This window comes from Populus alba, chromosome 17 (assembly GCF_005239225.2).
Source record: "Populus alba chromosome 17, ASM523922v2, whole genome shotgun sequence".
Lineage (NCBI taxonomy): Eukaryota > Viridiplantae > Streptophyta > Magnoliopsida > Malpighiales > Salicaceae > Populus > Populus alba.
In genome coordinates this window covers 14,201,435-14,226,989 of record NC_133300.1, presented here as the reverse complement: position 1 = coordinate 14,226,989, position 25,555 = coordinate 14,201,435, and the positions used below count along the sequence as shown (strand labels likewise).

General features: G+C 36.3%; 1 protein-coding gene, 1 long non-coding RNA gene and 1 pseudogene across 2 annotated transcripts; all 3 read right to left on the bottom strand.

Moving 5' to 3' along the window:
- Positions 1 to 11,687: 11,687 nt before the first annotated feature.
- Positions 11,688 to 15,115, bottom strand: LOC118029395 (receptor-like protein kinase FERONIA; annotated as a pseudogene).
- A 3,832-nt stretch (positions 15,116 to 18,947) lies between these two features.
- LOC118029386 (uncharacterized) lies at positions 18,948 to 19,387 on the bottom strand. The gene is made up of 3 exons (XR_012168447.1): positions 19,326 to 19,387; positions 19,124 to 19,248; positions 18,948 to 19,000 (listed from the first exon to the last, which is right to left on the bottom strand). It is a non-coding gene; the product is annotated as an uncharacterized lncRNA (long non-coding RNA).
- A 1,553-nt stretch (positions 19,388 to 20,940) lies between these two features.
- On the bottom strand, positions 20,941 to 25,555 carry LOC140954787 (uncharacterized). Its single transcript, XM_073405548.1, has 7 exons — positions 25,187 to 25,555; positions 24,199 to 25,061; positions 23,684 to 24,150; positions 23,377 to 23,589; positions 22,173 to 22,928; positions 21,756 to 22,001; positions 20,941 to 21,620 (listed from the first exon to the last, which is right to left on the bottom strand). Exons 1-7 carry the CDS (start codon positions 25,553 to 25,555, stop codon positions 20,941 to 20,943), a joined length of 3,594 nt encoding a protein of 1,197 aa, XP_073261649.1.

Below are 25,555 nucleotides of genomic sequence, written 5' to 3'. Positions count from 1 at the left end.
AAACATAATAATAACTTACAAAATAAAATGGATGAATAAACATACCATAAAATGTTGGGCGCGGCTGTCAACGAACTGTTGCACCCCCTTTTGGCGGTCTTGACTCCGCACGTGCGTCTCCACAAACAGCTCCATAGGGCTCGGCTCACGTCTAAGAGACGTAGCCTATGATGAAAAAAATTTATTAACAACAAATTAATTGAACGATATATTTCATTTAAATTAATCTTACCATCCGTTTCGCATGTGCAGCAAACGGAATGGAGTCGCCGGTGTACGTTGTCACCGAGCCATGAATTGGCCGATTTCGGTTGCCAACACTGGACTGTGAGTGTTGTGCTCAAGATAGTGCGGCCATATATCCTCCGGGATGTATATCGGTTTGAAATCCCTTCAAACCACAACATCGTTCCAGCCTTGGAACCCCCTATCCCTCGTAGTTTTTTTTGCCTTTTTTTGGGCTTTGTACCAAAAATCACGCAACCTACTTAACGTAATAAAAAATTACATTTCGAAACATAAATTTTTTTGTAAAAAAAAGTTGTATTGTTTTCGATGTTACCTAGTTGCCGCGTGATTTTCCCACACCCTCCTCACAACATTGTTATGTTCGTCATCCCAGCAGAATCGATTCTGTGTATAACAAATAATTTTTAAAAATGTTAATAATTTATTTACAATTATATTAAGAATTTATTAGAAATAAGCTGAAAATTATATATTAACACGAACCTCAAATCTGGAAAACCATGCATTGATTTGAGGCATTCATTCAGGATGTCTGGATATCTGACTCCATTGAAACAATGGAATCTTCATCAACGCTTTAAACGCCGATGATATTACTCGGGCGGCCTCAATGTTTGCGAACCTGAAAAGAATTGAAATTAATTAAATAGTGACTTCATAAATTTGTTTTTTTTTTAAATTAAAACCTTAACAAACTTACATTGAAAGATCGTCCTTCCATTGTGCCTCGTACTTGCGGCTACATCGATTCCGCTGCGAAGGCAGGCCGCTTCTATGATGTGAAGCAGCGCTGGAAGAGGCAGCATCAGCTGACAGCGCAAGTGGTGTAGGTGCCTCTTCTTGAGAGGCACCTAAGGAAATGTCTTCGTCGCTGCTAGACGAACTTGATGCGACCAGACGTGAAGCTCTGGATTTCATTCTGTGCATCTAACCAATTTTATATAAATAAATATATAATTCAATTGAAATGTTAAAAAAAATTCGGCAGCATCTCCCCCATACTTGGATACTACCCAAATCCACAAACCAATTGACAAACAAAACTATAAATTCAAAATAAATATAAACAATTAAACACAAATCATCAGGTTAGAGTAAAATTAATAATTCTTCCAACATATTCAATTACTAAATCTAAGATAAATTCAACATTAACAATATTAATTCAACAAATTAATCAATAATTATATATGCAATACAACAATAAATTATATTCAATAAATTAAAAAATATATATAAACTAACAATTAAAATCAATGGAAATAATTAAATACATATCATGCAATAATAGAGTAAAATTACTAATTATTCTAACATAGTCAATTACTAATTCTAAGTTAGATTCAACTTTAACAACAAACATCCAATAAATTAACTAATACCAATTATAACAACAAAACTCAAAAAATATTCAAAAAATTCAAAAAAAAAAACCTACATCAATAAAAGGAACGAAATATACATACCTTAATAATATGTCCAATTCAAAACTTTATCTACATTACAAAAAAATACACCAAAACAACAAAATAACAAAAATAAAAAACAACTACAACTAAAATAAAAGACAATAGAAAAAACCACATACCTTTATTCAAATCTTGCAAGAGATTCAAGGTGAAAGCCTTGAAGGATTGAGAGCAAAAAGCTGAAAATTTGCTTGTCCGGAGGAGCAGAAAAACGGAGGAGAAGAAAAAATGAGGGGAAGCGGCGGGCGCTGGAAGTTATATGTTATATGGCAGATTTACTTACGGATATTAAAAAAATATTATGAATTTTTTAAATCCGTCGGTAAAAGTTAAAAACGCCGTTGGTAAATTTTGAATTTCGCACCGAATTTTTTAATTGCCCTCCAAAATTTTCGCGGTCCGTCGGTGATTCCGTCGGTAATCTGACATGGTCAGAGGTGCATTCAATTCACACCCTTTGGAATTCGCGCAGTCCGTTGGTATTTTTGTCGGTAAAATTTGCCCACCAACAACTTACCGACGGACAAATTCCGTCGGTATAGACGTCGATATATTCGTCGTTATGGACGTCGGTGATTGTGGCATTTCGGTGTAATTATTTTTGAACTCTCTGTGAGATGCTGACGGACTTAGGTCCGTCGGTATGGACGTTAGTGATTGTGGCATTTTGGTGTAATTATTTTCGAACCCTCTATGAGATGCCGACGGACCTTAGTCCATCGGTATGGATGTCGGTGATTGTGGCATTTCCGTGTAATTATTTTTGAACTCTTTGTGAGATGCCGACAGACCTCAGTCCATCAGTATCGACGTCGGTGATTGTTCAATGTACAAGAGTTATTGTGTTTGTATTTTCTATTTACCTTCCTGCAAAAAATTCAATGATAAACTGTCCATCGCACAAAACAATAGCAACAGTGCTCAAACAATAAATATATATTTCATGTTACAAAATATATCATCCATAATGTAAATTACATGAAGAAAAAGGTTTTACACAGGGCTTCGTTTTGATAGTTAGTCAGAATTATCTTCTTCTTCGTCATCAATTGAATTGTCATCACCTTCATCGCAATCTTCAATATAGATATCATCTTCTTCATCGACATTTGCTTGTCCGCTAGAGCTCTAAACAACGTTCAACTCCTCTACGTCAACATCAACAAGACTATCATTGGAAACACGAAAATTTGAATTTTCTTCCAATTCAATCGAAGGAGCAACTCGATATGGTTCAACCAACTCACTAACTTGAAAGACTTCATCCCACACACTTGTTTCCTCGTTCTCATCCTGAACAACCTCGACACGACCCCGTGGTTTCGTTTTTAAAATGGACAACCAATCAACTCTTGATCGATCCTTTCTAAATGAAGGGGTGTATGTGTAATAAACTTGTTGACATTGCTTTGCGAAAACAAAGACATCGTTTATGTTGCGGAGTCTAGCTTTTGAGTTGATTTCAACCAAACCATGGTGCTTATCAACTCTGATTCCACTGTCCGTCGTGTCATACCAATAGCATTTGAATAAAAACACTGTATTCTGCTCGCTATGATATTGTAGTTCGACGACCTCTTCTAATCTACCATAGTAGTCAACTTCTAACTCACTACTTGTGGATCCTTTAATACAAACACCGCAGTTGTATGTCTTTCTTCCTTGCCCGTATTCTTCAGTATGGAAAACATATCCATTGACAAAATACCCGTTGTAGCACTTAACTTTTCTTTCAGGCCCGAGGCTTAGTGAAGACAATGACTTAGACGCACTTCTTCCCATTTGATAAACCTTGTATACATGTAATGTACATCAATAAAAGGTAAATGAACGATAATCTCGTAATGGCATGCATACGTACAGTAATTTTGCAAGTTAGAATGAGTTTGTGATAGTGCTTACATGTGTTCTGAACCATGTGGTAAATTGTTCATCTTGTAATTGAAAGATCTGGGAGTCGGTCAGCTGCGAGTTATTTGAGAGCAAATATTGTCGATGTTGCCTGCAAGTGATAATGAGCGTATGATTTCACAATATATAATTACCAATATTTTACTGACAAAGTTTAATTACTATTACACATATATAAACTTATTGAATAAATGGTCTCAACTCATCACAGTTAAATAGAACATAGTTGTGTGCTTGTTTGAATTCTATTTCCCACAAATATCTTCCTCGTACGACATTTTTAGGTGTGGGTCGTCCAGGTTTGGAGAATATTGACAAGTTCCCACTAGAAGGCACTTCACCGCCATCGTCATGTCATGGAACGTTATTGATTCTTGTTCTCATATGAGGTTCGAAATAGTACGAGATAAATGTTGATATCTCTTCAACAATATAGGCCTCACATATCGAAGCCTCAACATGCGCCTTGTTCTTAACCTTTTTCTTGAGATTAAACAAGTACCTTCATTGAATTACAATTCAAGTATTTCCAATTAAGAAAAACATAGAAAAAACTTTTAGATATGAATTCCATTGCAACTGTAATATCTCACCGTTTGAATGGGTACATCCATCTATACTGGACCAGTCCTTTAGCTTTTGCCTCTAAAGGTAGATGTATAGGGAGATGCTCCATTGAGTCAAAAAATGAAGAAGGGAATATCATCTCAAGTTTGCATAGTGTCTCGATGATATTCGTTTGAAGCCTCTCAATGTGCTCAACATTCAACTTGCTGGAGCCTTGATATGTTCGATGCATGTCCATCCGAAAAACGCAGACTCTTAAGCCATTTATAGACTAGCAGTTGTGTGTTTTTCTCTAACACGAAGCTTGCCCTTGGTTTTGCGACCCGTGACTCCCCATAAACCAACTCCATATTTTTACGGTTATAGTATAAAGCTATATCCAATCTATACTTGATGTTATCCTTTGTCTTCTCCTTCACATCCATGACAATGTTGAAAATATTGTCAAACACGTTCTTTTCGATGTGCATGGCGTCAAGGTTATGGCGGATAAGATTGGTCTTCCAATAAGGAAGCTCCTAAAAGATACTTCCCTTTACCCAACTATGGGTCAAACCAAAACCAGGAAACTTTTTCCTACCTGATTGAAGGCCAAACACAATGTCACTATACTCTGCCAGAAAGACGCGGGGATGCAACATCTTTTTCAACTCTGCCAACAAAGAAATCTTTTCTGTTCTTTCTGAACCTGTGAATTAAGTGCAAGAAGCGACGGTGATAGTAAAAAAAAAGAAGCTTTACCTTCGTTTGATAGCGTGAATGCCTTGTTGTTTTCCATGCAGTATGGACATGCGAGTTTCCCATGTGTGATCCAACCAGAAAGCATTCCATAAGCTGGAAAATCATTGATAGTCCACATCAAAGCCGCCCTCATAAAGAAATTTTGTTTCCTCGATATATCATAAGTCAGAGCTCCGGAGGACCACAACTGCGCCAGCTCATCAATCAACGGTCGAAGACAAACATCTATATTCCGCCCCGGGCTGCTTGGACCGGGTATGACAGTAGATGAAAACATGAACTCCGGCCTCATACACATTCCCGGTGGCAAGTTATAAAATGTGAGTATGACCGGCCAACAAGAATAGGGAGCAGCAAATGACCCAAATGGGTTGAATCCGTCTGTACACAACCCAAGACGGACATTCCTTGATTCAGCTGAAAAGTCAAGATGCACACTGTTAAAGCGTTTCCACGCTTCGCCGTCAGAAGGATGCACCATCACACCATCAACCGTATCATGTGTTTGGTGCCATGTCATGTGCTCAGCAGTCCTTCGTGACATGAATAACCTCTACAGTCTAGGTGTGATCGGGAAATATCTAAGTTTTTTATACGCCGCTAGAGTCTTTCCCTTGCCTGTTCTGGGTTTGTAACGAGAATGCTCGCATGTCATGCACTCGGTCATCTCAGCAGTTTCAAGGTAGTATAACATGCAAAAGTTAGGGCACATGTCAATTTTCTGGTATCCTAAACCGTGGGGTTTCATCATGGACTTCGCAGCATAGAAGTTCTCTTTCAGCCTGTTCCCTTCAGGTAAAATGCTTCTTGCCCAATCAATAATTTGTCATACCCGGCCTCACTCAGCCCGTGATCTGACTTGATGGTGAACACCTGTGCCACGGCCGACAATTTACTGTGGTTTGTGCAGCCATCCCATAATGGTTCGTCAGAATCTTTCAACAGATCAAAAAACCTAGCTGCCTCTGCATTAGGTTCTTCTTCTACGATTGGACATTGACTGACATTACCTTGATTCATTCTCATTCCATCCATAACCATGTTTCTGTAAGGATTAGTGTTGTCATTTGCCGCTTCATGCACGTTGCTAGCACTAGAAGTTGACCCAACCACCGTTTTTCTCATTCTCCTATTACTAACAAATACCTCTCCATGTGCATACCAACACTAGTAATCCTCCACAAACCCTTTATGTAGAAGATGCATCATTACAACATCTGGATGCAGATACTTTTTATTTTGACACTTCCTGCATGGACACCTAATACCGCCTCTAGTAAAATTTCTGGGAATAGATGTTGTGAAATTAATAAAACCCTGAACCCCGTTACAATAATCCATCCTCGCAATCCTTAGGGTGAATCTAAATACATCCATGAACGATCATCCATGACTTCTATCGAACCTCTATAAAATTATGATGACATCATGTATATATTAATTAACTAAGTTAGGTAAATAAATTGTAAATATATTACTTTACCTCGAGATTATCCAACAAACCAATCAGAACTTCTCATAAATATTAAATATTCATTATCATTTATCAACGTCCATACAAATTAATATATATATATATATATATATATATATATATATATATAAATTAACAGAAATTACCACTCTGCAATACCATCGATAAAACTTAAAAACCCATTAAGCAAGCTATTAATTATTTCAAAACATAACATGTAATTCAGTAATTCCATAAAGTTTTAACAGTTTTACAAAACAAATACAATCTTACAAAATCTAAAACAAACCATAACAGGTATAAAATTATACATTCATAAACTACAAGTTTGTTTGAGAAATAACAATAAAACATGTACATCTACTAATAAAAATACATATACTAAAAAAACAATAAAATTGACATTTAAATGTTAAAATTTAAACATATAGAATTACTTACAAAAATTGATAAAATCCATCGATAAATCAGAACACGGATGCTGTGACCACAAAACTTCAAGAAATACAACTACTGAGATGAGAAAGATTTTTGTTTGGGGGCGAGGGGGGGCTGGTTATTTGCAGATGGGGAGACTTAGGATTAGGAAGAAGAAGGAGAAATGGGGGAGGAGAGTGTCGGCAGGGCGACCATATATTCACTTTTTCCAATGGACTCACCGACGGAATAACTTCGTCGGTGAATACGTCGGTGACTCCATCACTAATTGTGACGGGGAATCGACACGTCACTGCACGAACCTACTTTTTCAAATCCCTCGGTAATTCCATCGGTATTTTTTGACGATGCACCTGTCACGTCACCCGTACGGATCTGGCATTCAAATCCGTCGGGAGTCCGTCGGTATTTTTTCCGGTGAACCGGTCACGTCACCCGTACGGGTCCCAGGTTTTGAATCCATCGGTGATTCTGTCGGAAAAATCACCCGCGAAAACCTCCGCCTCAGGTACCCGCCCTTTTTTCAGTAATTCTGACTTTTCGTCCTTAATTCGGTCGGTAATTACCGACAGAATAAAACCGTCGGTAATTACCGACCGAATTACGGATGGAAATATTCTGTTGGTAATTTCGACCGATAAATACCGACAGAAATATTCCGTCGGGGATTCCGTTGGTATTTAGCGAGTTTCTGGTAGTGAGAAAGAATCTTTTCAGTCTATTGATTTCCTTTCATCCAAGTGAGCTGAATTTTGAATCAGATAGCTTGAGCATCCCTAACTTTTTAATTTCTAAGCATGCACTTGTTCATATTGTTAGCTTGAAATTGTGGTGATCTTACGGCTGAGTGGCCAAATAACATGAAAAATTGGTTCCAATTAATGCTGAATATGCAGAGTACTGCGATGAAATCATTCTAAAGTCTTATGACAACCTTCAAAACATTTTTTTTTAAGACATGAATGGCATTAAAACAACTATAATAAACCAAACAAGTCACCCTAAAGTCTCGACAAATCAAATTCAAGCTTAAACCCCCACACAACATCAAACTCAAGATTACTAAAAATGACTACTTTAAACTTGCTTACATATGGTAATGCCAGATTAATATACATCATCATTATTCAAAATGACACTTGAAGTGAAAGGTAGTGATAAAAATTATACCTAAATGGTTTGAATCAATGGATTCCTAATGGTTTTAAAGACATTAATGTCTAATTGATAAAAAATTAAGTTTGGGAGCCCAATTTGAGCTTAATTGAGAATATTGAAATTTAAGAGACCAAATTTAATTTTTACCAAGTTAATTGATTGAAATCAGGAGCAAAATTGCAAGAAAAATAAAATTTTAAGATCAATTAGGGGTCAAATTGAAAAAGTTTGCAGCCAATGATCATTTTGCAAAAGACGTGGAACTATAGGGGCTTAATTGACAAAAACCGAGGGTGAAATTGAAGAAAATTGAAAATTTCATGGTTAATTGAGGGTCAAATTGCATAAATCTAAGACCAAGGATCAAAGTGCAAAAGCCATTAAAACTGAGGTTCAAATTGAAGTTCGGCAGGAATTAAATTGTACTGATTTAGAAATTTAGGGTCAATCAGGGGTGCAATTAAACTAAATTAAACTTTGGCAAAAAATGAATCAGCTGGTGCACTGTTCATTATCTTATTCTTTTTTACATAGAAAAGTTGCTCAAGTTATCTACTTTCCAGGTGCATATAATGCTTCTAACATTCACAAATTTGACAAAACATGTATGCAAATAATCACCCGACATTTCCCTTCAACCCAGAATGGTCTGTTCAAGCTGATTGACACCATAACGGTTGTGGGGCTGGCCTAAAGTGTCCAACCTAGAATGGTTCGTTGAAACTGATTGACACTAAAACTGCTCAGGTTACCTCCTTTGTAGGTGCATTTAATGCCTCTAACATTCACCAAATTTGACAAAACATGCATGCAAATAATCACTTGACATTTCCCTTCAACCCGGAATGGTCCATTCAAACTGATTGACACCACAACTGCTCAGGTTACCTATTTTGTAGGTGCATTGAATACCTCTAACATTCACCAAATTTGACAAAACATGCATACAAATAATCACCTGACATTTCCCTTCAACCCGGAATGGTTCGCTCAAGCTGATTGACACTATAACGGTTATGGCGCCGGCCTTAAGTGTCCAACCTAGAATGGTTCGTTCAAATTGATTGACACCGCAACTGCTCAGATTACTGACACGATCAAAAGATTGATGTCTTCTCCCAAGTGCAGGAGTGTCGAAGTAATAAATAACCCGACAAAACCAGGGTCGAACCACATGGAGGTTAATTGTATAAATTATAAATAATAATAATACAACAACAATAATAATAACAATAACAACAATAATAACAATAACAGTAATAGTAATAGTAATAATAATAATAATAATAATAATAATAGTAATAATAATAGTAGTAATAGTAATAATAATAATAATAATAATAATAATAATAGTAATAATAATAGTAATAGTAATATAATAATAATAATAATAATAAAGAAGAAGAAGAAGTTGATGAGAATTTTAAGATGGAAGATTAATGTAAGGATTAAGTAATGATAAAAACAAATGTCAAGGTTAGACAATCCACTAATGATATTTCAAACAAATATAGTATAAAACTCCTATTATTCAACTAGAAACCACACACAAAGGAGGTTCCAATAAGATGATTTGTCATTAATAACTCATTATAAATTGTTAACATGATCATATTAATTATCTTATTTAAGTAACACCAAACTTTTAAATATTATCAAGAATTCATGATGCTAACTTATGTTAACAACAAATCAAGTTCCTTTCATAACACAGGTATAGGTAATACCATACGGTTGGGCTATGAGAGTGCCAAGCATTTGTTGTACCAAGTGTTATATAACACAAATCTAGATTAACCATTTAGCAGGCAAGGTATTAAAAATTAGTTAGATAAAAAGATAAGACATGTTAATTTTAAACATTAAAGTCCATGTTGAGTTTACACTATACTTATTCTTATACCATTAGTATAACCTTTTCACCTTGACATAATAAACTTAGCTAAACATAATGAAGAAGAGAAACATAAATAAACAAAATAAGAAAATAAATAAGATACAGGTTAACTAAGTAAAGGAAATGAAATGAAAAGCATAAACAAGATATTAATGAAAGCAAAACTTAAGAATTATAAAAAAATATAAAAAGAGAGAGCAAGAGCAAGTTCTTGATCTAAACAAGTAAGAGGCCTAAATGCATGGCAAATGCCTCCTTTTATAGGCCAAAATTTGAAAGTATTGATTTGATGACTAATTGTTGAGTGGGTAACCAACTCTTGACTTGGTGAAAATCCTTATCTTCTTGTTTGAATAAAACGTCATTGCTAAAATCAGAACTAGACCCAACTGTACTCATAAAAGTTATATGAAATTGTGTTATCTTTCCAGAAAAAAAAAATTGAGGTCATTTGGACTTCTAGAACTCGAGATATGAGCTGAACACTGAACAGTGTCTGGGCTATAGGACAGATTCAGACTTCTCTGTTGTTGCTATAATTTGGACTTGAAAACGGCCTTTTTAAATCTTGGATTCCACATGAAAGTTGTAGGCCTATGTCTTATCGAAACTATCCAAAAAATTAAGATTATTTGGACATCTAGAACTCAAGATATGACTCAATTACCGAACATTGTTCCAGTTTGGACTACACCAACATCTCTTTTCTAAGTTTGGCCCTCTCTTTGTCCTTTCAATTTCAATCCTTTATTTATGTGATATGTCTGCATTTATGATGAATATTTACCATAAATTAAAGTTATCTTATATTATTATGTATGTTATTATAAAACATGCTTTAGTTAATGAGTTATTGATACTTCAAGTGCAAAATGATCATATAAAACCTTATAAAAATGCACTTTTAAATACTAATCAATTATCTCCTTTGCAGGTGCATTTAATGCCTTTAACATTCATCAAATTTAACAAAACATGCATGCAAATAATATTGTTGTTGGCAACTGGAATATCAAAGGCATAAACAAAAAAAATAAAAAGTCAATTTTTAAAATAGGATGCCCCCTCAGGAGTGGAAACTGGAATATCAAAGGCAAATACATGTTGGCAAAGTTATCAGCGTTTGAAATGTCTAATGCACGTTCTGCGGCAACAAATAGAGTGGACCAATTGGAAATGGAAGAAGTGACCTTTGACAGGTCGTCTCGTCTGTGCTGTGTAGCAGTGACCTTTTAAAGGCATCAAAGACTTCCAAGTCGTTGGCGTTATGCAATCAATAATTCAACATTAAAAAAAATCCGCACTTTCAAAGAAAATTAACTTTTAAGACATCATCATCAGACTCCTGTATATTTCCTTAGAATTGTTTTTTTTTTTTTTAAAAAAAAAAAACAAATTATGGAAATATATTGGTAACGTTCTGAAAATGGTACGTCGGATTTTTCGTCCTTAACATGTGGACCTTTCTTTATTGATTTTAATAAATTTAGACATAACTAGTAAATTCTCGTAGTTTTATCTTATATTGTGAGCTTGAAAGAGTGGTGATGTTGCGGCCCTAACTTCTTAATTAACTGCAGAGATCGTAGCATCCCTAACTTCTTAATTTCTAAGCATGCACTTGTTCATATTATTAGCTTGAAATTGTGGTGATCTGGCGGCTGAGTGGCCAAATAACATGAAAATTGGTTCCAATTAATGCTGAATATGCAGAGTACTGCGATAAAATCATTCTATCAGGCACACTAATTACCACTACCAAAATTATTCAAACAAGTAATGCATATATATGCATCGATAGGTATTTCAGCTAGAAACCTTTGTCTTGAGGCCTATACTAACTTAACATGCTAACTAGCTTGCTTCTCATCGCCCCTTTGGGTTCACGATCTCGGAGAACACAGCACCAGACATCATTTTCTCCGACTCGTTGCTTAGAAAACTCTGTTCGTCGCTGCTGCTTGTTGTTGCCATTTCCAAAATGCGGGAATTCACAACTAGTTCACTGCCAGTACTAAACAAATGACTGCTGTCATCGATTGAGGAGCCTTTCAGAGGAGTCACCATGTCAACTTCTTTCTCAGTTTGAGCTCCTATGACATTCTCTTCCGCGCTCTCTTGCAATTGCAATGCAAACTCAAGGCCCCAACCACATCGGTCATCGATGGCCTTTCGATTCCATTCCCGAGCAAGCATCTCACTGCAACATCAACAAAGTTTTTCAGACAATCTGGTGAGATCTTTCCATCCAGAAACGGATCAATGATTTCATTAATCGTTCCGTTGCTGTGGTTTTGTCTAGCCAACTCTGCTAGACTTGCTGGCACTGCTGATCGGTTTATTGCTGGTCTAGCACACAATCCCTCGAACAACACAACCCCAAATGAATAGACATCAGATTTTTCTGTCAATTGCTGGCGTTGACAATATTCGGGATCCAAGTACCCTAGGCTACCTTTCACAACGGTGCTCACGTGGCCCTTCGATGTGTTCGTAGGGCCTGTTTTGGACAATCCGAAATCCGAAACTTTGGCCACCCATTTCTCATCCAGCAAGATATTTGTTGTCTTCACATCACGATGAATGACAGTGTGCTTGGCACCTGTGTGAAGGTAATGCAGCCCACGGGCAGCACCGATACAAATCTCTAGGCGCTGAGTCCATGAAAGTGGTGGATTCTCAGTTCTGTAGAGATGATCACGAAGCGTCCCCCGAGCCATATAATCATACACCAGGATCATCTCATTATTATCATTACAGTAACCAATTAGAGAAACCAAATGGCGGAATCTAAGCTGGGAGAGCATCTCAATCTCTGTCCTGAACTCGGTTGCACCCTGCCGTGAACTTGGATTCAATCGCTTGATCGCAGCACGATTGACTCCACCATCAAATAATCCTTTGTACACGTTACCAAAGCCACCAACACCAATAATGAATGAATCGTTCGAAGTTGTTGTAGCTGCCATGATCTCAACTAGCGAGAAACGTAGCATAGAATCAGAAGGTAGAGATGGCCTATGGGTCTTTTGTTGAGTTTCTTGAAGAGGAAACAAGAGGGCTTAAGTTTGAAGCTGCATCACCAGAAACCAAGTCCTTGAATTTTTGGACTCTTCTCCGGAAAATCAAGAAAAATAGAACAGAGACGACAACAATGCCCGAAACAGCAGCACCAATAATGGCGACTGTTCTTCGATTATGCTTGGTTGAGGTCGCGCTAGGAGGAGTATTACTAACGGGGCTGTCCGGATACGCGTCAGGATTTGGTCCGGCAAGATTGTCTGAGTTGCTCAGTTTTAAGATTTCAGCGCCATTCAACATTGCATCAAAGACATAATTAGTAGAATGAATAGGGTGCAATGCAATCGACAAATTCTGTATCTCTTCGTTTCCTCTGGCATCCATCATCACTACGTAATCTCTGTATATGGGAACCCCATTTCCACCAGCCCAAGAAATTATATCTGCGTAATGCTCTGCCGTTTGATTAGCGATGTATATTTTAAAGACTAGATCGCCATTTTGCAAAAACAATCGCTATAAACTGACAGAAATGAAGCCTAACAAGATAGGTGAATATGGAGTGGACCGGAAACTCCCACGTCATATTGTATTTCTCACTACTTACAGTGGAATTGGGCCCCATGGTCCTAGCAGTTCGATAGAGTTCGTCAGGTGCAGCATAGCGAGTGTGGTTATTTTACTGAAGTTGAATAGTGTCATTAATAAATTGAAAAGCGCTTGGTCGAGCATGTTGGAATATTGCCAATTATGTTGACATTGTCAAAGAAGGAGGCTTGTTGGTGGCAACCACCAACCTTGACTTTGGTAGCCATCTTTGTTGAAGAAGAGATGAGTTTGGCAGCCACCATTGATGACAAAGTAGCAAGAGGAGCTGTCATTGAAGCCTATAAATAGACACCAAGAGTGCATCACAAAATGAGAAAGAGAGTCTTGTAGGAGAGCTACAAAAGAGAGAAGAAGAGAGAAAGAAAGAGAAGGGCTGCCACCAGCAGCTGCTGCCCTATGTAGCAAAGAGAGATGGGAGTTGAGTGATGAGATCCTCCTTCATGTATTATTGTATTCTTTCTCTATCTCTAAATAAAATGAACCTCTTCCGTGGATGTAGGCAATTTGCCGAACCACGTTAAATATTGTGTCTCAGTGTGCTTACCCCTCCTATGAGCAAAGATCAGTTCATCACCGGTCCCGGATTCTGCCCCTTCAGAGCATCCGTCAAGTAAACGACATCGCTTAACCAACTTCGATACATGCCAGTGTCGTCGAGCGGTGTGATCTCTCTCCCAGCCACATTTACTCGGTACATGATCTCTAAAGCAGTTTCATTTTGAAGGGGAAGATAGACCCCCTGGTCAAAATTATACAGCTCTGGGTTATCTCCTGCAGTGTAATAAAGATTGGTGGGCATGGATACGATTTCAATCCCGTTGATGAAAGCATATGCATCAGCTACATGAGGGCTTGGCGTGAACGTTATGCTCAGATTTTTCTGCTCATCTTCAACATTTAAGATGAATTCTCTGGCGTAACCTCGTTCACCAAGAGGGTCAATGTAATGGAAGCCACTGAAGTTGCTAAGAAAGGTATAGCGACGGGTTGTGACAGAAAAAGATGCTTTAGACCTGTTGAAACCAGTGTAGGAAGCTGGATTGAAATGGAGGCGAACAAACTTAGGTCCTGTTGTTTTGACAGGAAATTTGTAGGTGAATTTGGAGAGAGAGACACGAGCAGTATAATAAGGTACAGAGCTAGGGGAGGCTTCATTTGCTGTGGGATTTGTTGAGGGGCCGTCTTGATCTAGAAGGGCCACTCTTGAGTTGATGTCTGCAGTCCAGTTTCTAGCGTTTCCAATACTATCGGAGGATGAACCACAATCAAGCGCTATGCTATCGAGGGGGACGTAAGGTGCTTGATCCCCGGTTACAAGGATGGTGAGTTGGAGGAACAGGAAGTAGAGGTGCAGAGGAGTGAAGAGAGATAAGTTTGTGAGAGAGAGAGATTTGCTGCTGCTGCTGCTCATTTTGTTTTTGGCCAGAGGAGGAGAGATGAAGAAATCAAGAGGAGAAGCTCCTTTTAATTATATGCTGAGAGGAGTTCAAGTCATGCTATAGTTTCTGATTCTAATTTTTATTCTTTTTTTGATTTCTTATGTAAAATCGTTTTCAAGTATTAGTAATTATAAAAGTCTCATGGAGTAGTATCAATGTAGCATTTGGCAAAGGGACAATATATGGAAGACCTTTGAAAGGTTTTTTTTATTTATTTATTTGTATGGGTGTTCGGGCCAGCTTGTGTGTATCACGACTAATCTCATGGTCCACTAAACATCTTACAAACCCAGTGAGCATGTAAGGTACCACGAGAATGACAAGCATGCATAATAAGATTTGAATCTAGTGCAGGGAAAAAAAAAAAAACCAAAACCTCAAGTATACTTTCAAAGGTCTTTGATAATACGAGCGGAGCATGAAGGACTTCCAGGTCGTTGGCTGTATTCTATCAACTTTAAGATTTCCGTGTCTAGGGGGGCATGAAGGTCTATCATGACTCATCTAAACTGTTAGGGTCTGGTATATAGGGTGAGATAATTGAAGTGATAATCTTAACGTATAAAATTTATTAACTCCAAAAGAGTGATAGGGTAAATATTTTTTAATGTTTTCTCTCAAAGCAAATTAAAGAAAACTTGAATGATTTTGGGTGATTGGGTGCCTACAAGGATACTCGACATGACCATTTGCTTCCCATTATACTTGATGCCATGACACTAATAATTAAATATTTCGCTTCTGGTTTGTATTTGGACTAACCAAATTCAGAGACTCTCCATGTTAAAATAATTTGTATGCTAATTAGATATATGTGATTTGATTCTTTAAGCCGCGCTAATCCCTCCTTTTGTAGTCGAGCAAATTTAACGTTACTTTTGACTTAAAAAGAAAGGATGTATATCATATTTATATTTGTTCTAGTTTCAAACACATTTAAATATTGATTAAAATTTAAAAACTAAAAACTTTTTAAATTAAATTTGTATTTTTCATTTATTTACGGTTGAAATTTCTTTATTTTATTTTTTATGTGGTCAATTTTTTTTTTATGTTTTAATTTAAGAGGTCAAAAAAGTTTGATTAAAAATCTCTTTTGTAGATTTTTACTTTTTATTTTTAAACTCTCATTAATAACGGGTCATCATTTGGATCTTAAATGAATAAAAAGATAGTTTAATAAAATTTCCAGTGAAGGATAAGATGAAAGAAGTGCAGACGAAACATACTTGTTGGTGTTAAATGTGTAAATTTTCATAGACATGATTTTCTAATTTATTTTTTCATGATTGTTTTTATTTACTCGAGCTTTTTTATTTTAAAATAAAATTTATTTTTTCCTATTGTTTTTCTTTGCATCTATAAAAAAAACAAAACGTATCTATAAAAAATAAGAAACAATAAGACATAAGAAGATTTTTAGAATAAATAATAATAAAAAGATCCAACATTATTCAATATTTTATTTTATTTTTATTGAAACTAGCACTAATAAAAATCTTACACGTATCCTTATATGTTTTTGAAATTTAAAATTAAAAAAAAATAAAAATTGACTTGATCATTGATAGAGAAACTCATATTGTCTAATGAACTGTAAACAATATTGAATTATGCAATGTGAAATCACTACAATGTATATATATATACTAGTCTTGATACCCGCGCGATGCCGCGGGTGTCAAAATCTGTAATATTTTTTTTTACACATGTTATATGGGAATAGATAGTATATTCACAGAGTTAGTTGCAAAAGTCAAGTTCAGATAGTTAACAAAGTTAGTTGCAAAAGTTAGTTCAAGCATAACAAAAGCAGCGAGAGGTAAATATTTTTTGCTTTATACATATAGGTAGAGAATTGGACGTGAATGAGCAGCAAGCTGTATCAACAACGCAGATGATGAAGACGCCCAATCAGGTTGTGATGTTGGAAAAGCAAGCATTGACTAACCCAATGTTAATTGGTTTCCTATTGGAAAAAATCAGTGTAACTGAAAGTCATAAATTTTATACAACAACAAATATTAAATTTTTTAAAAGATAAATCAGTAATGAGAAATGAAGATGTCATTATTGTTGAGTATGTGAGTTCATAAAGAAGGGAAACTAATTAGAAGTAGATGCTTACTTTTTCAGGTGATGAAACGGAGAGGCGCTGCTTCTTTGAAAGTTGAGGTGCAGGATTGTCATCATCTTTGTAGAGATGCTCCTTTGATGAGTCTTCGTTGAAGGGTTTTGGGTGGGGAAGCTGGGTGCTGAATCATATGTTGAAAGGAAGTACTTAAGGAATGAGAAATGTAAACAATGTGAATGAAAGACAAAACAATTTATTTATTAGTAGAACAATTAAGTAATAACTTTCATAGGATGAATGTTGAGCAAATATTAGATAGTGGTGTCTTGGAAGTTAATATCTTGAAATCAAAAAATAAGAATAAAAATAATGATATAGCTGAAAAAAGATTCCATGGGATGATATTTGCATGCCAAATAAGATATTAAGAATGAAAGGGAAGAGTATTTATAAAGTTGTTGATCAGGCAAGGAATAATTACTAAAGGAATGCATATCAAAGAAATGAGATAGTGGCCTCCGCTGGTGTGTCATGTTTGCACTGGAATTATTTGTTATGTGTGGGGAGGCAAAGCAAACCTGTCGTGTGGCTCAGTATCATTGAAGGTTAGTGCTCTTTTTGACTGGCGATGGCAGCTGTCATGGAACGTGTCTTTTTGTGGAGAGGTGTCCTGCTGTGAAGCTGGAGTCTGAATCTGAGATTGATCTACATCCAAGGGATCTGCAACGTTTGGTGTTGGAGGGGTGAAAGTCCTTGAACTTCCAGCAGCAGAGGTTATTGAGGCTGGCGTGTCAATGTTTTTAATGGGGCTAGGTGGGCTAACAGATGCTTCAGTTGGTATTTCATCAAAGATGTTGCAAACATATATCTCACATCTGCCGAGAACAGATTTGTATGCTCCAAATCAAAGCTGAAATATTTTTGTCTTGTTTAATTTCTCAATCATTTGAGGTGGAACAGTAAATGGGTCAGTGAATTGTTTGTCGAGCACCAAATAATGAGCTGAAGCATTGAAAAAATACTCAGCTGTCTTGCCAGAGAGAAGAAAATTCGTGACATCTTGACCATCGCTAACGATGCAGTTAAGTCTGAACCTAAAAGATATGAAAAAGAGCCCCAGTTAAGAATGAAATAAAAGCATGGGTTAATATATGTTTTAGCTGAAAATTCAACGTTGTTTTGGTATGCATATTAGTTGAACCATGGGACTGGTGCAGAGGATGGATAGTCATGCTCCATGCATCGCAAATTATTAGGGAGTCCAGAGAGTGGCTTGTTGCAATCTGGACAGCTTTGACACCACCATCCCTTGAAGAGATCATAATCAACTATGAAAGCTTTACATGTAAATCTTTCATTCTGCAGGTGTCAATTAAAGCACAAAGTCATACATTTTTTTTTCATAAAAATGCAGGCTATGCAGTGTTGGTGATTGCCAACAGCAGTGTAATCATAATATTATAGGGGTCTGGAACCAGCCATGAGATATAAAATTATAGGCCTTGAACTTCTATGCCATGATTCTTGATCCTAGACACTATATTTGACGATCTATCTTTATTAGACAATTGTTGGGCTTGGGCATCACGACATGAATTGCAATAAGTAACATTTAAAGAATAACATAATAGATACCTTGTGTTCGTATGGATCCATACAGAGGATCTCCCTTATTGTTCTTTTATTTTTCATTTATCTGAGTTTCCAATGAGAGGACAGCTCCTGATGATGGAGGCAGCTGGTGTAAGTCAACATCCATTTGAGCATAGCTACAAAAAGATAAAGAAAAAGGTGTTGAGAATTAATTTAAACATTAATACATAAATTGGATTTTAACAAATGCAAAAGGTTCAAAGAATATAGAAATTTACCAATGCTTGTGTGCTAATAATTCTAGTATGTCCGGGTTAAAATACCAAACTGAAGCTGCGGTGCCAATTAGATTTGCAGATCCTATAAAAAATGTAACAACCACATATTTATCGGTGTATATTTAATGTGAAGAGGTTATGAAATTTGAACCGAAAATCTAATAACATTGAATGATGGTAGGCCTGATGATAGAACGAAGGAAACCTCTAAATTCAGAGACACGAAAACCAGCAAAAGCAACGATAAGAGGAGAATCTTGTTCTGCTAAAGATGCGTCGTCAAAGCTTCGAGCAATGTCACCCCATAAAGTGATACGAAGCTCCTCGCCTCTAAACAAAATAAAAGTATATTAGACTAATGCTAGGAGGAATTCAATATAATAAATAATTTTGAATTTATCATTAACCGTATATTTTCAAGGATGAACTCCCTTTTGTCTTCAAGTGTTTGCCCCCGAACCAAAATCTTTTCAAATTGGTTGTATTGCTTTTTAGCCTACCGAGAACATCTATATAAATAAATTGAATAGTCATGTTAGTGGAATGAAAAAAACTATGCATGATACAGTTTGGTACATAAGGGTAAGAATGAAGAACACCTGTGAGAAGTCTTGATCCTTTTTCTTTGTTAAGGACATGTGCAAAATCTGTGAAATTAAAGTAATATCGTGGAATTGAAAGTGGGGGAGAATTGAGGTGAGTTACTTTGGTGTCAGACTTAAGATCAACAACAACTTCATGGCCAACAACAGCATTCATGTAGCGATTTTCAAAGGTGTAGAAATTTTTGACTTCATAATATCCACCTTCAATAATGATTGAAGAAAAATGTGCAGCATCTCTAGATTTGGCTGATCCTTGTATTGCACCACCCTTGTTCATTAAAAAAAGGCAAATAATTGGTGACATTGCATAATTGTGTGGGAAATTAAAAAATGGACCAAAAAAAAGCATGCAAGCAGAGGCAAGAATTTGAAGAAAACAATAATAAAGATTATATTAGTAGATATGTTGCATACCTCACGATCAACAAATAGGCAATTGAAGTTTGTTGCTTGTCCATTTTGTTTTGGAATCCAAACATGACATACTCGAGCTCGGATTAAAGGGTAGAAAACATATTTTTTAATGTTGTGTAAATGAATAGCCATTACTCTGCATTTAAAAAAAAGCAAGGAAAAATTGAACAAATAAGTGAATAATTAAACATGAGATTAAAATATAAACATAGTAGTAGATCTAAATGGAACCCAAATCTGAAAATATAAAGCTAATATGGCAGAAAAGTGTCATCATAAAAGCATAAATTCTATTTAATTGTAGGAAATGTAATTCAGATCATGAATACATGTGTATGACAATTGATTATTTTCATACATGTATGGCAGAGGTGAAAGTAGTATATGAAACAAATTAATGCTTAGGAACAACAAAAATCAAGAATTAGCATGTCCACTCATTACTCAATATTAAAATCACCTTAAGCATGGAGTAAGGGTTGTGAAGAAAAAAAAACTTACATGAAATTGTAAAGGCAAGGAGTGAAGTCGTTGATCCAAAGTAGAAAAATAAATAGCAGACGAAGTGACAGGCTAACCTGAAAAGACATGAAAAGACTTTATGAAAAATAGAGGAGTATGAGAAATTATTGTCCGCATGCAGCAAAAAACAAAAAAAGCAAAAACTTAAATATATTATAGTTAAAATGGAACTATTTTTTTTTTTTTTTATGTTGAAAGAAGACTCATAGATGTTCAAGGTTATGAATAAGGAATTTAAACACACAAAAGATACAACAACGAATACAAAGATTACCTTTTGGTAATAATTGAATGATATCCTTGTAAACAATGTTTTTGGCATAACATGATGGTTTTCCTTCATGATCGAGGGAAATGATTTTAAGTCCATTCTTTGATGTAGCTCTTGATAAAGCAACATATAATTGACCATGACTGAAAACTTGTTCTTTCAAGAAGACACCAACAATCTTAAGTGATTGTCCTTGGCTTTTATTAATAGTCATAGCATAGCAAGGCCTAATAGGAAATTGTCTCCGTTTGATTGTGAAGGGGCATTTTTATCATTAACTGGAAAGACAATTCGTGGAATAAAAACTCGATCTCCAATGTTAGAACCGGTAATAATTTGGGCTTCAATAATTCGCTCGGCAAGCTGTGTAACAATAAGCCTTGTTCCATTGCATAAACCAGCAGAGGGACTAAGGTTCCGAAGTAACATAATCGGTGTGCCAATTTTCAATGAAATACTGTGTTGGGGCACACCATTAAAGTCAAGCTGGTTGATAAATTCAATTGGATACAATAAATCGATGTTGTCAATATCACCAGAAGTTGTTTGGATAGAATCACAACTAAGAAAGTTGTATTTATGACCAGGTATAATATCAAGGATAAAATTATTAATCTCAGAAACAGTTAGGTTCTTCGGTGTAACAATTGCTCTGTCTTTAAAGTAGAATGGGTCAAGATGAGCCCTTTCAATGTCAGGATATATGGCAGAGACAATAGCTGCAATTGGAGAATCAATTACTTCAACCTGAAGCTCACATGGGATTTTGATAAATGCCGCATCATGATCATCTGAAACAGTCAAATCACATATTTGTCCATCACCAATTAAAAGGATCCACTCTGCAAACTGTCTAAGTTCATCCTTTTGGTCTGGGCTTAAACCTTCAGCTGATAGTCGCATATTTTGATTCAAAGTGAGGAATGTGAATGCAGACCATAGTAATGAGCTAGTAAAAGAAGCATTAATTATTTATTCTTTTGTTCCTCCAGGTATAACAGGAAGAATTTGTCGGAAATCCCCACCTAATAAGATAGACTTGCCACCAAATGGATTGTTAAGTCTAAGAACATCTCGTAGAGACCTGTCCAAAGCTTCAAAACAGAATCTATTATTCATTGGAGCCTCATCCCAAACAATGAGTGATGTCATCTCCAGTAGTCGTGAAAGGTGAGTGTTGTGTTTAATCTCGCATGTTGAACTCTCATTAACTTCTAATGGAATTTTAAATCTAGAATGGGTTGTTCGCCCTCCAGGTAATAGAAGAGAAGCTATTCCAGATGAGGCAACAACAAGAACAATTGAACCTTCAGATCTAACTCGATTAATAATTGTATGCCATAAAAAAGTCTTTCCTGTTCCACCATGACCATGAACAAATATGAGCGTTTGTTTCTTTTATAGTATAGATGTAATAACAGAATCATAGATGTTTCTTTGACATGGATTAAGAAGTGGCATAGCTAATGAATGGTTATTTCTAAGCTCAACAAGATCATAGCTAAGCTCTTCCCTTAAAAGTTTGTTCCTGACTTCATCCATCAATCGACCATTCGTCATTGGAAGTTTATGATCTTCCAACGATGTCCCGAAAGCATTAAAAAGTTGTTCAAGCTCATACAACACATAGTTCTTAAGTTCGTCATCAGACAAACGAACGTTCAACATTGAGAAAGAAGATCTCAGATGATATTCAATGTCATCATGCATGGAGTGCCAAAATTGATCGAAAAGACTATTTGGATCAGCAACCTCGCAAAACATAATAATATTAATAAAAAGTTGCCTTAGCTGCGGAGAAGAAGCTGTTGGAATAGCCTCACAAAATGCATCTGACCATTCTTTATCATCTCCTAAGAGTCCCAAAGCCTTGCATGCAAGTTGAAAAGTTGGAAATATTGTACCAGAGATTTGCTGCAAGTCTTCGAAGCTCTTTGCTCCTTTAACATGATTAAGTAACATTCTGAGAAAATACAACTCTCCAGCTGCAGGATGGACATACACAATGCGACCAAGGCAAAATCCACGTGATCTAACAATCCATTCTTTTTGCCTAGCATCCCAAACATACTTGTTTGGAAACTGTGAGTAAAATAGATCTCGTGCATCGACATCAACCCTGTTGCGCTCAAACCACTCTGTGAGCATTGTCTTATTAATGCCAGGTCTCCCAAGAACTGATGATAAGGATTGATTACCTGAAAAAAACACATGGTGTTGTAATGGCAGATGGACTTGAAGTCTTTCAACAGCTGGGCTCCTTGAATGGATTGGGAACTGGAATAACCGCCACACTGCTTCATATGGACAAATGAATCTACAGTTTAGATAAGCTTGTATTTCATCATCAATATCTTTTTTCAGAACCATTCTGCATCGATCAGCTCCTTTGCTAACATACTTAAAAAGATACTTGATGAGCAGAGATTGGCAACAAATTTCAACATTAATGTGTGCATGGTATCGAAGCAAAAGTTCTTTGTTGTACGGGACAACATGACAATTTGACAGGGAAATACCATTTCTAACAATGTGACCCATAGGTTGCATGCGTCGTTTATAGTAAACAAAGCCATTCTCACCAAAGATGGTTGCATCTTTGTTTTTTTTTTGGAAACTGTTTGGAACATTTATTCTTTTCCATACATTGAGCCTTTGGATTTGCAGCGCCGCATGGACCATGCATCATAAATTTTGAAACGATCTCATAGCAAATAGGATCTTGATGCTTGTTAGGTATTTCAGCTGAAATAATAGAGTCAACATCCTCAAGCGAACGGAATTTGAATTCTGGAGCTAGCCAAACTAACAAATGAGTATGTGGCAAACCTCTTTTTTGGAACTCCACAGCGCAAACATCTAAAAAGAGAAAATGCAAGTAAAGAAGTAAAAACGGATGTTTGTAGAAGGATAAAAATAGAAACTTGAAATTTAAGAAATCAAATAGAAATACCAGCAATTGTCCGTCCAAAAGGTTTTCCGGACTTGATGAATGACATCATATCAATTAGCTTGGAATGAAATACCCTTGCTATGATGTCAGGTTTGTCCTCAGGTTGATAGCTCCTTGTTTTTTTAATTTCTCGGCAAATTTCAGGCCAATTAACATTGCAGGTAAATGTGATAAAAAGATCAGGATTCCCATAACACCTACATATGGCCATAGCATCTTGGTAATTATTAACCATATACCGAGGGCTTCCTGTTAAAGATGATGGAAGTATAATTTTCCCTGTAGTTGATCCATCAATATCACCTCTAGTAACAACATCATGTATTCCCTTGTAATGCTCACTTCTAAGATTTTCTTGGTTTGCACGTATAAAATCCAAACGTTCCTCTTCAACATTAACAAATGCATCAACCAAAAATTGCTGGTACAATCGTCCGCCTTTTATGAGAGTGCTTTCTTGTTTTTCTCTTTCATGAATGAGATAAGCATAATAGGCTCTCATTGAAACCTTTTACCTTTTTTTAGGTTGTTGCTGCTCTTGATGAGCTAATGGAATATCAGTGTGAAAACCATCCTCACCATATGGAAAAAGAAGTGGATAATGAAGGGACATAAATTTTGGATGAAGCTTTGAGATCCTCTGAAGTGTTCCAGATAAACTTTCAATAATTATGTCCCGATCAGATCGACAATGACCAATGTCTCCAACAACCAAACCACCAATGTCATTTAAAGAAGGATCATCGTATTGCCTTGAGTCATCATCTCTTTTACCAATTAACCGAAGTTTGAATTCTGGAACCTCGACATCCCCAAACCTTTGTCCAGCATGACGGAACAAACAAACCAATTGATTAGATGAATCAAGCATATTGATTAGACCAACAACAATCTGACTATCCAAGCTTGATTGAAAATTTTCATTGCAGAATGGTTGCAGCCGGTTAGAAACCTCATTATCTGTATCGAAAATATAAAGCTGTGCAAACTTGGGGCCTCTATTATCCATGGGAAGAAGAGAACCCATAAGATGGTGGCAATATCCATTGACCTTAAAAACATAAGATCCAGGCCGAGAATTAACAGAATGATCAACCACAACCCCCATGGACGTGAAAGCGAACATTGAGTTATAAGCACGAATTTCACGTCGAAACTTCTTGGACGATGAACCATTGTTTGGGTTAAGGAGGTTATCAAGATAGTTAGGTGTGTTCTTGTGGAGCAGGAAGCACGACCTTTCCATTATTACAGCAAAGTGTAAAGCATGGGTTTGTTTTGGCTGAACGGGCCAAGCGTTCTTGCAACCAAAAAAGAGCGTTGCAATGGTTACACTTGTATGTTTTATCCCCAAAATCAATGTATTCAATTCAATAACCTGTAAAAAAATAAAGTTGAGAGAGTTGAACGAATGATATAAAATAGGCAATCATAAATACAGGTTAAATGGCTACAAAAGGTACATGATTGGATTACATACGCCTTTTTTTTTTGATATAATGCCTGGCTTATAGTAGATTGATGATTAAGGGTTTGCTCAGAGAATTCTTCAGATTCATCACAGTGAAATGAAGCAAGTGCGGTAGATTGTGGAGGATTGGATAGCCTTGCTGCATTAATTTCATTACTTTCAGTTTGCACTATGTTGCTTGATAAGGAGAAGGTGGTTTGTATATCTATGTGCTGGCGTGAACAAACCAAAGTGCCAACCCCTTGAGTATGTTGTGGAGCAGATGGTGTATTTGAAGAGCTCGGGTTATCGGATAGCAAGATTCTATCAACAGGGGTTTCGTAGTCATTCAAGACAAATTGTGAGTATGGAGAAGATGGCACATACTCATCCGGTTGAACATGTCCATGAGGACTTGTCAT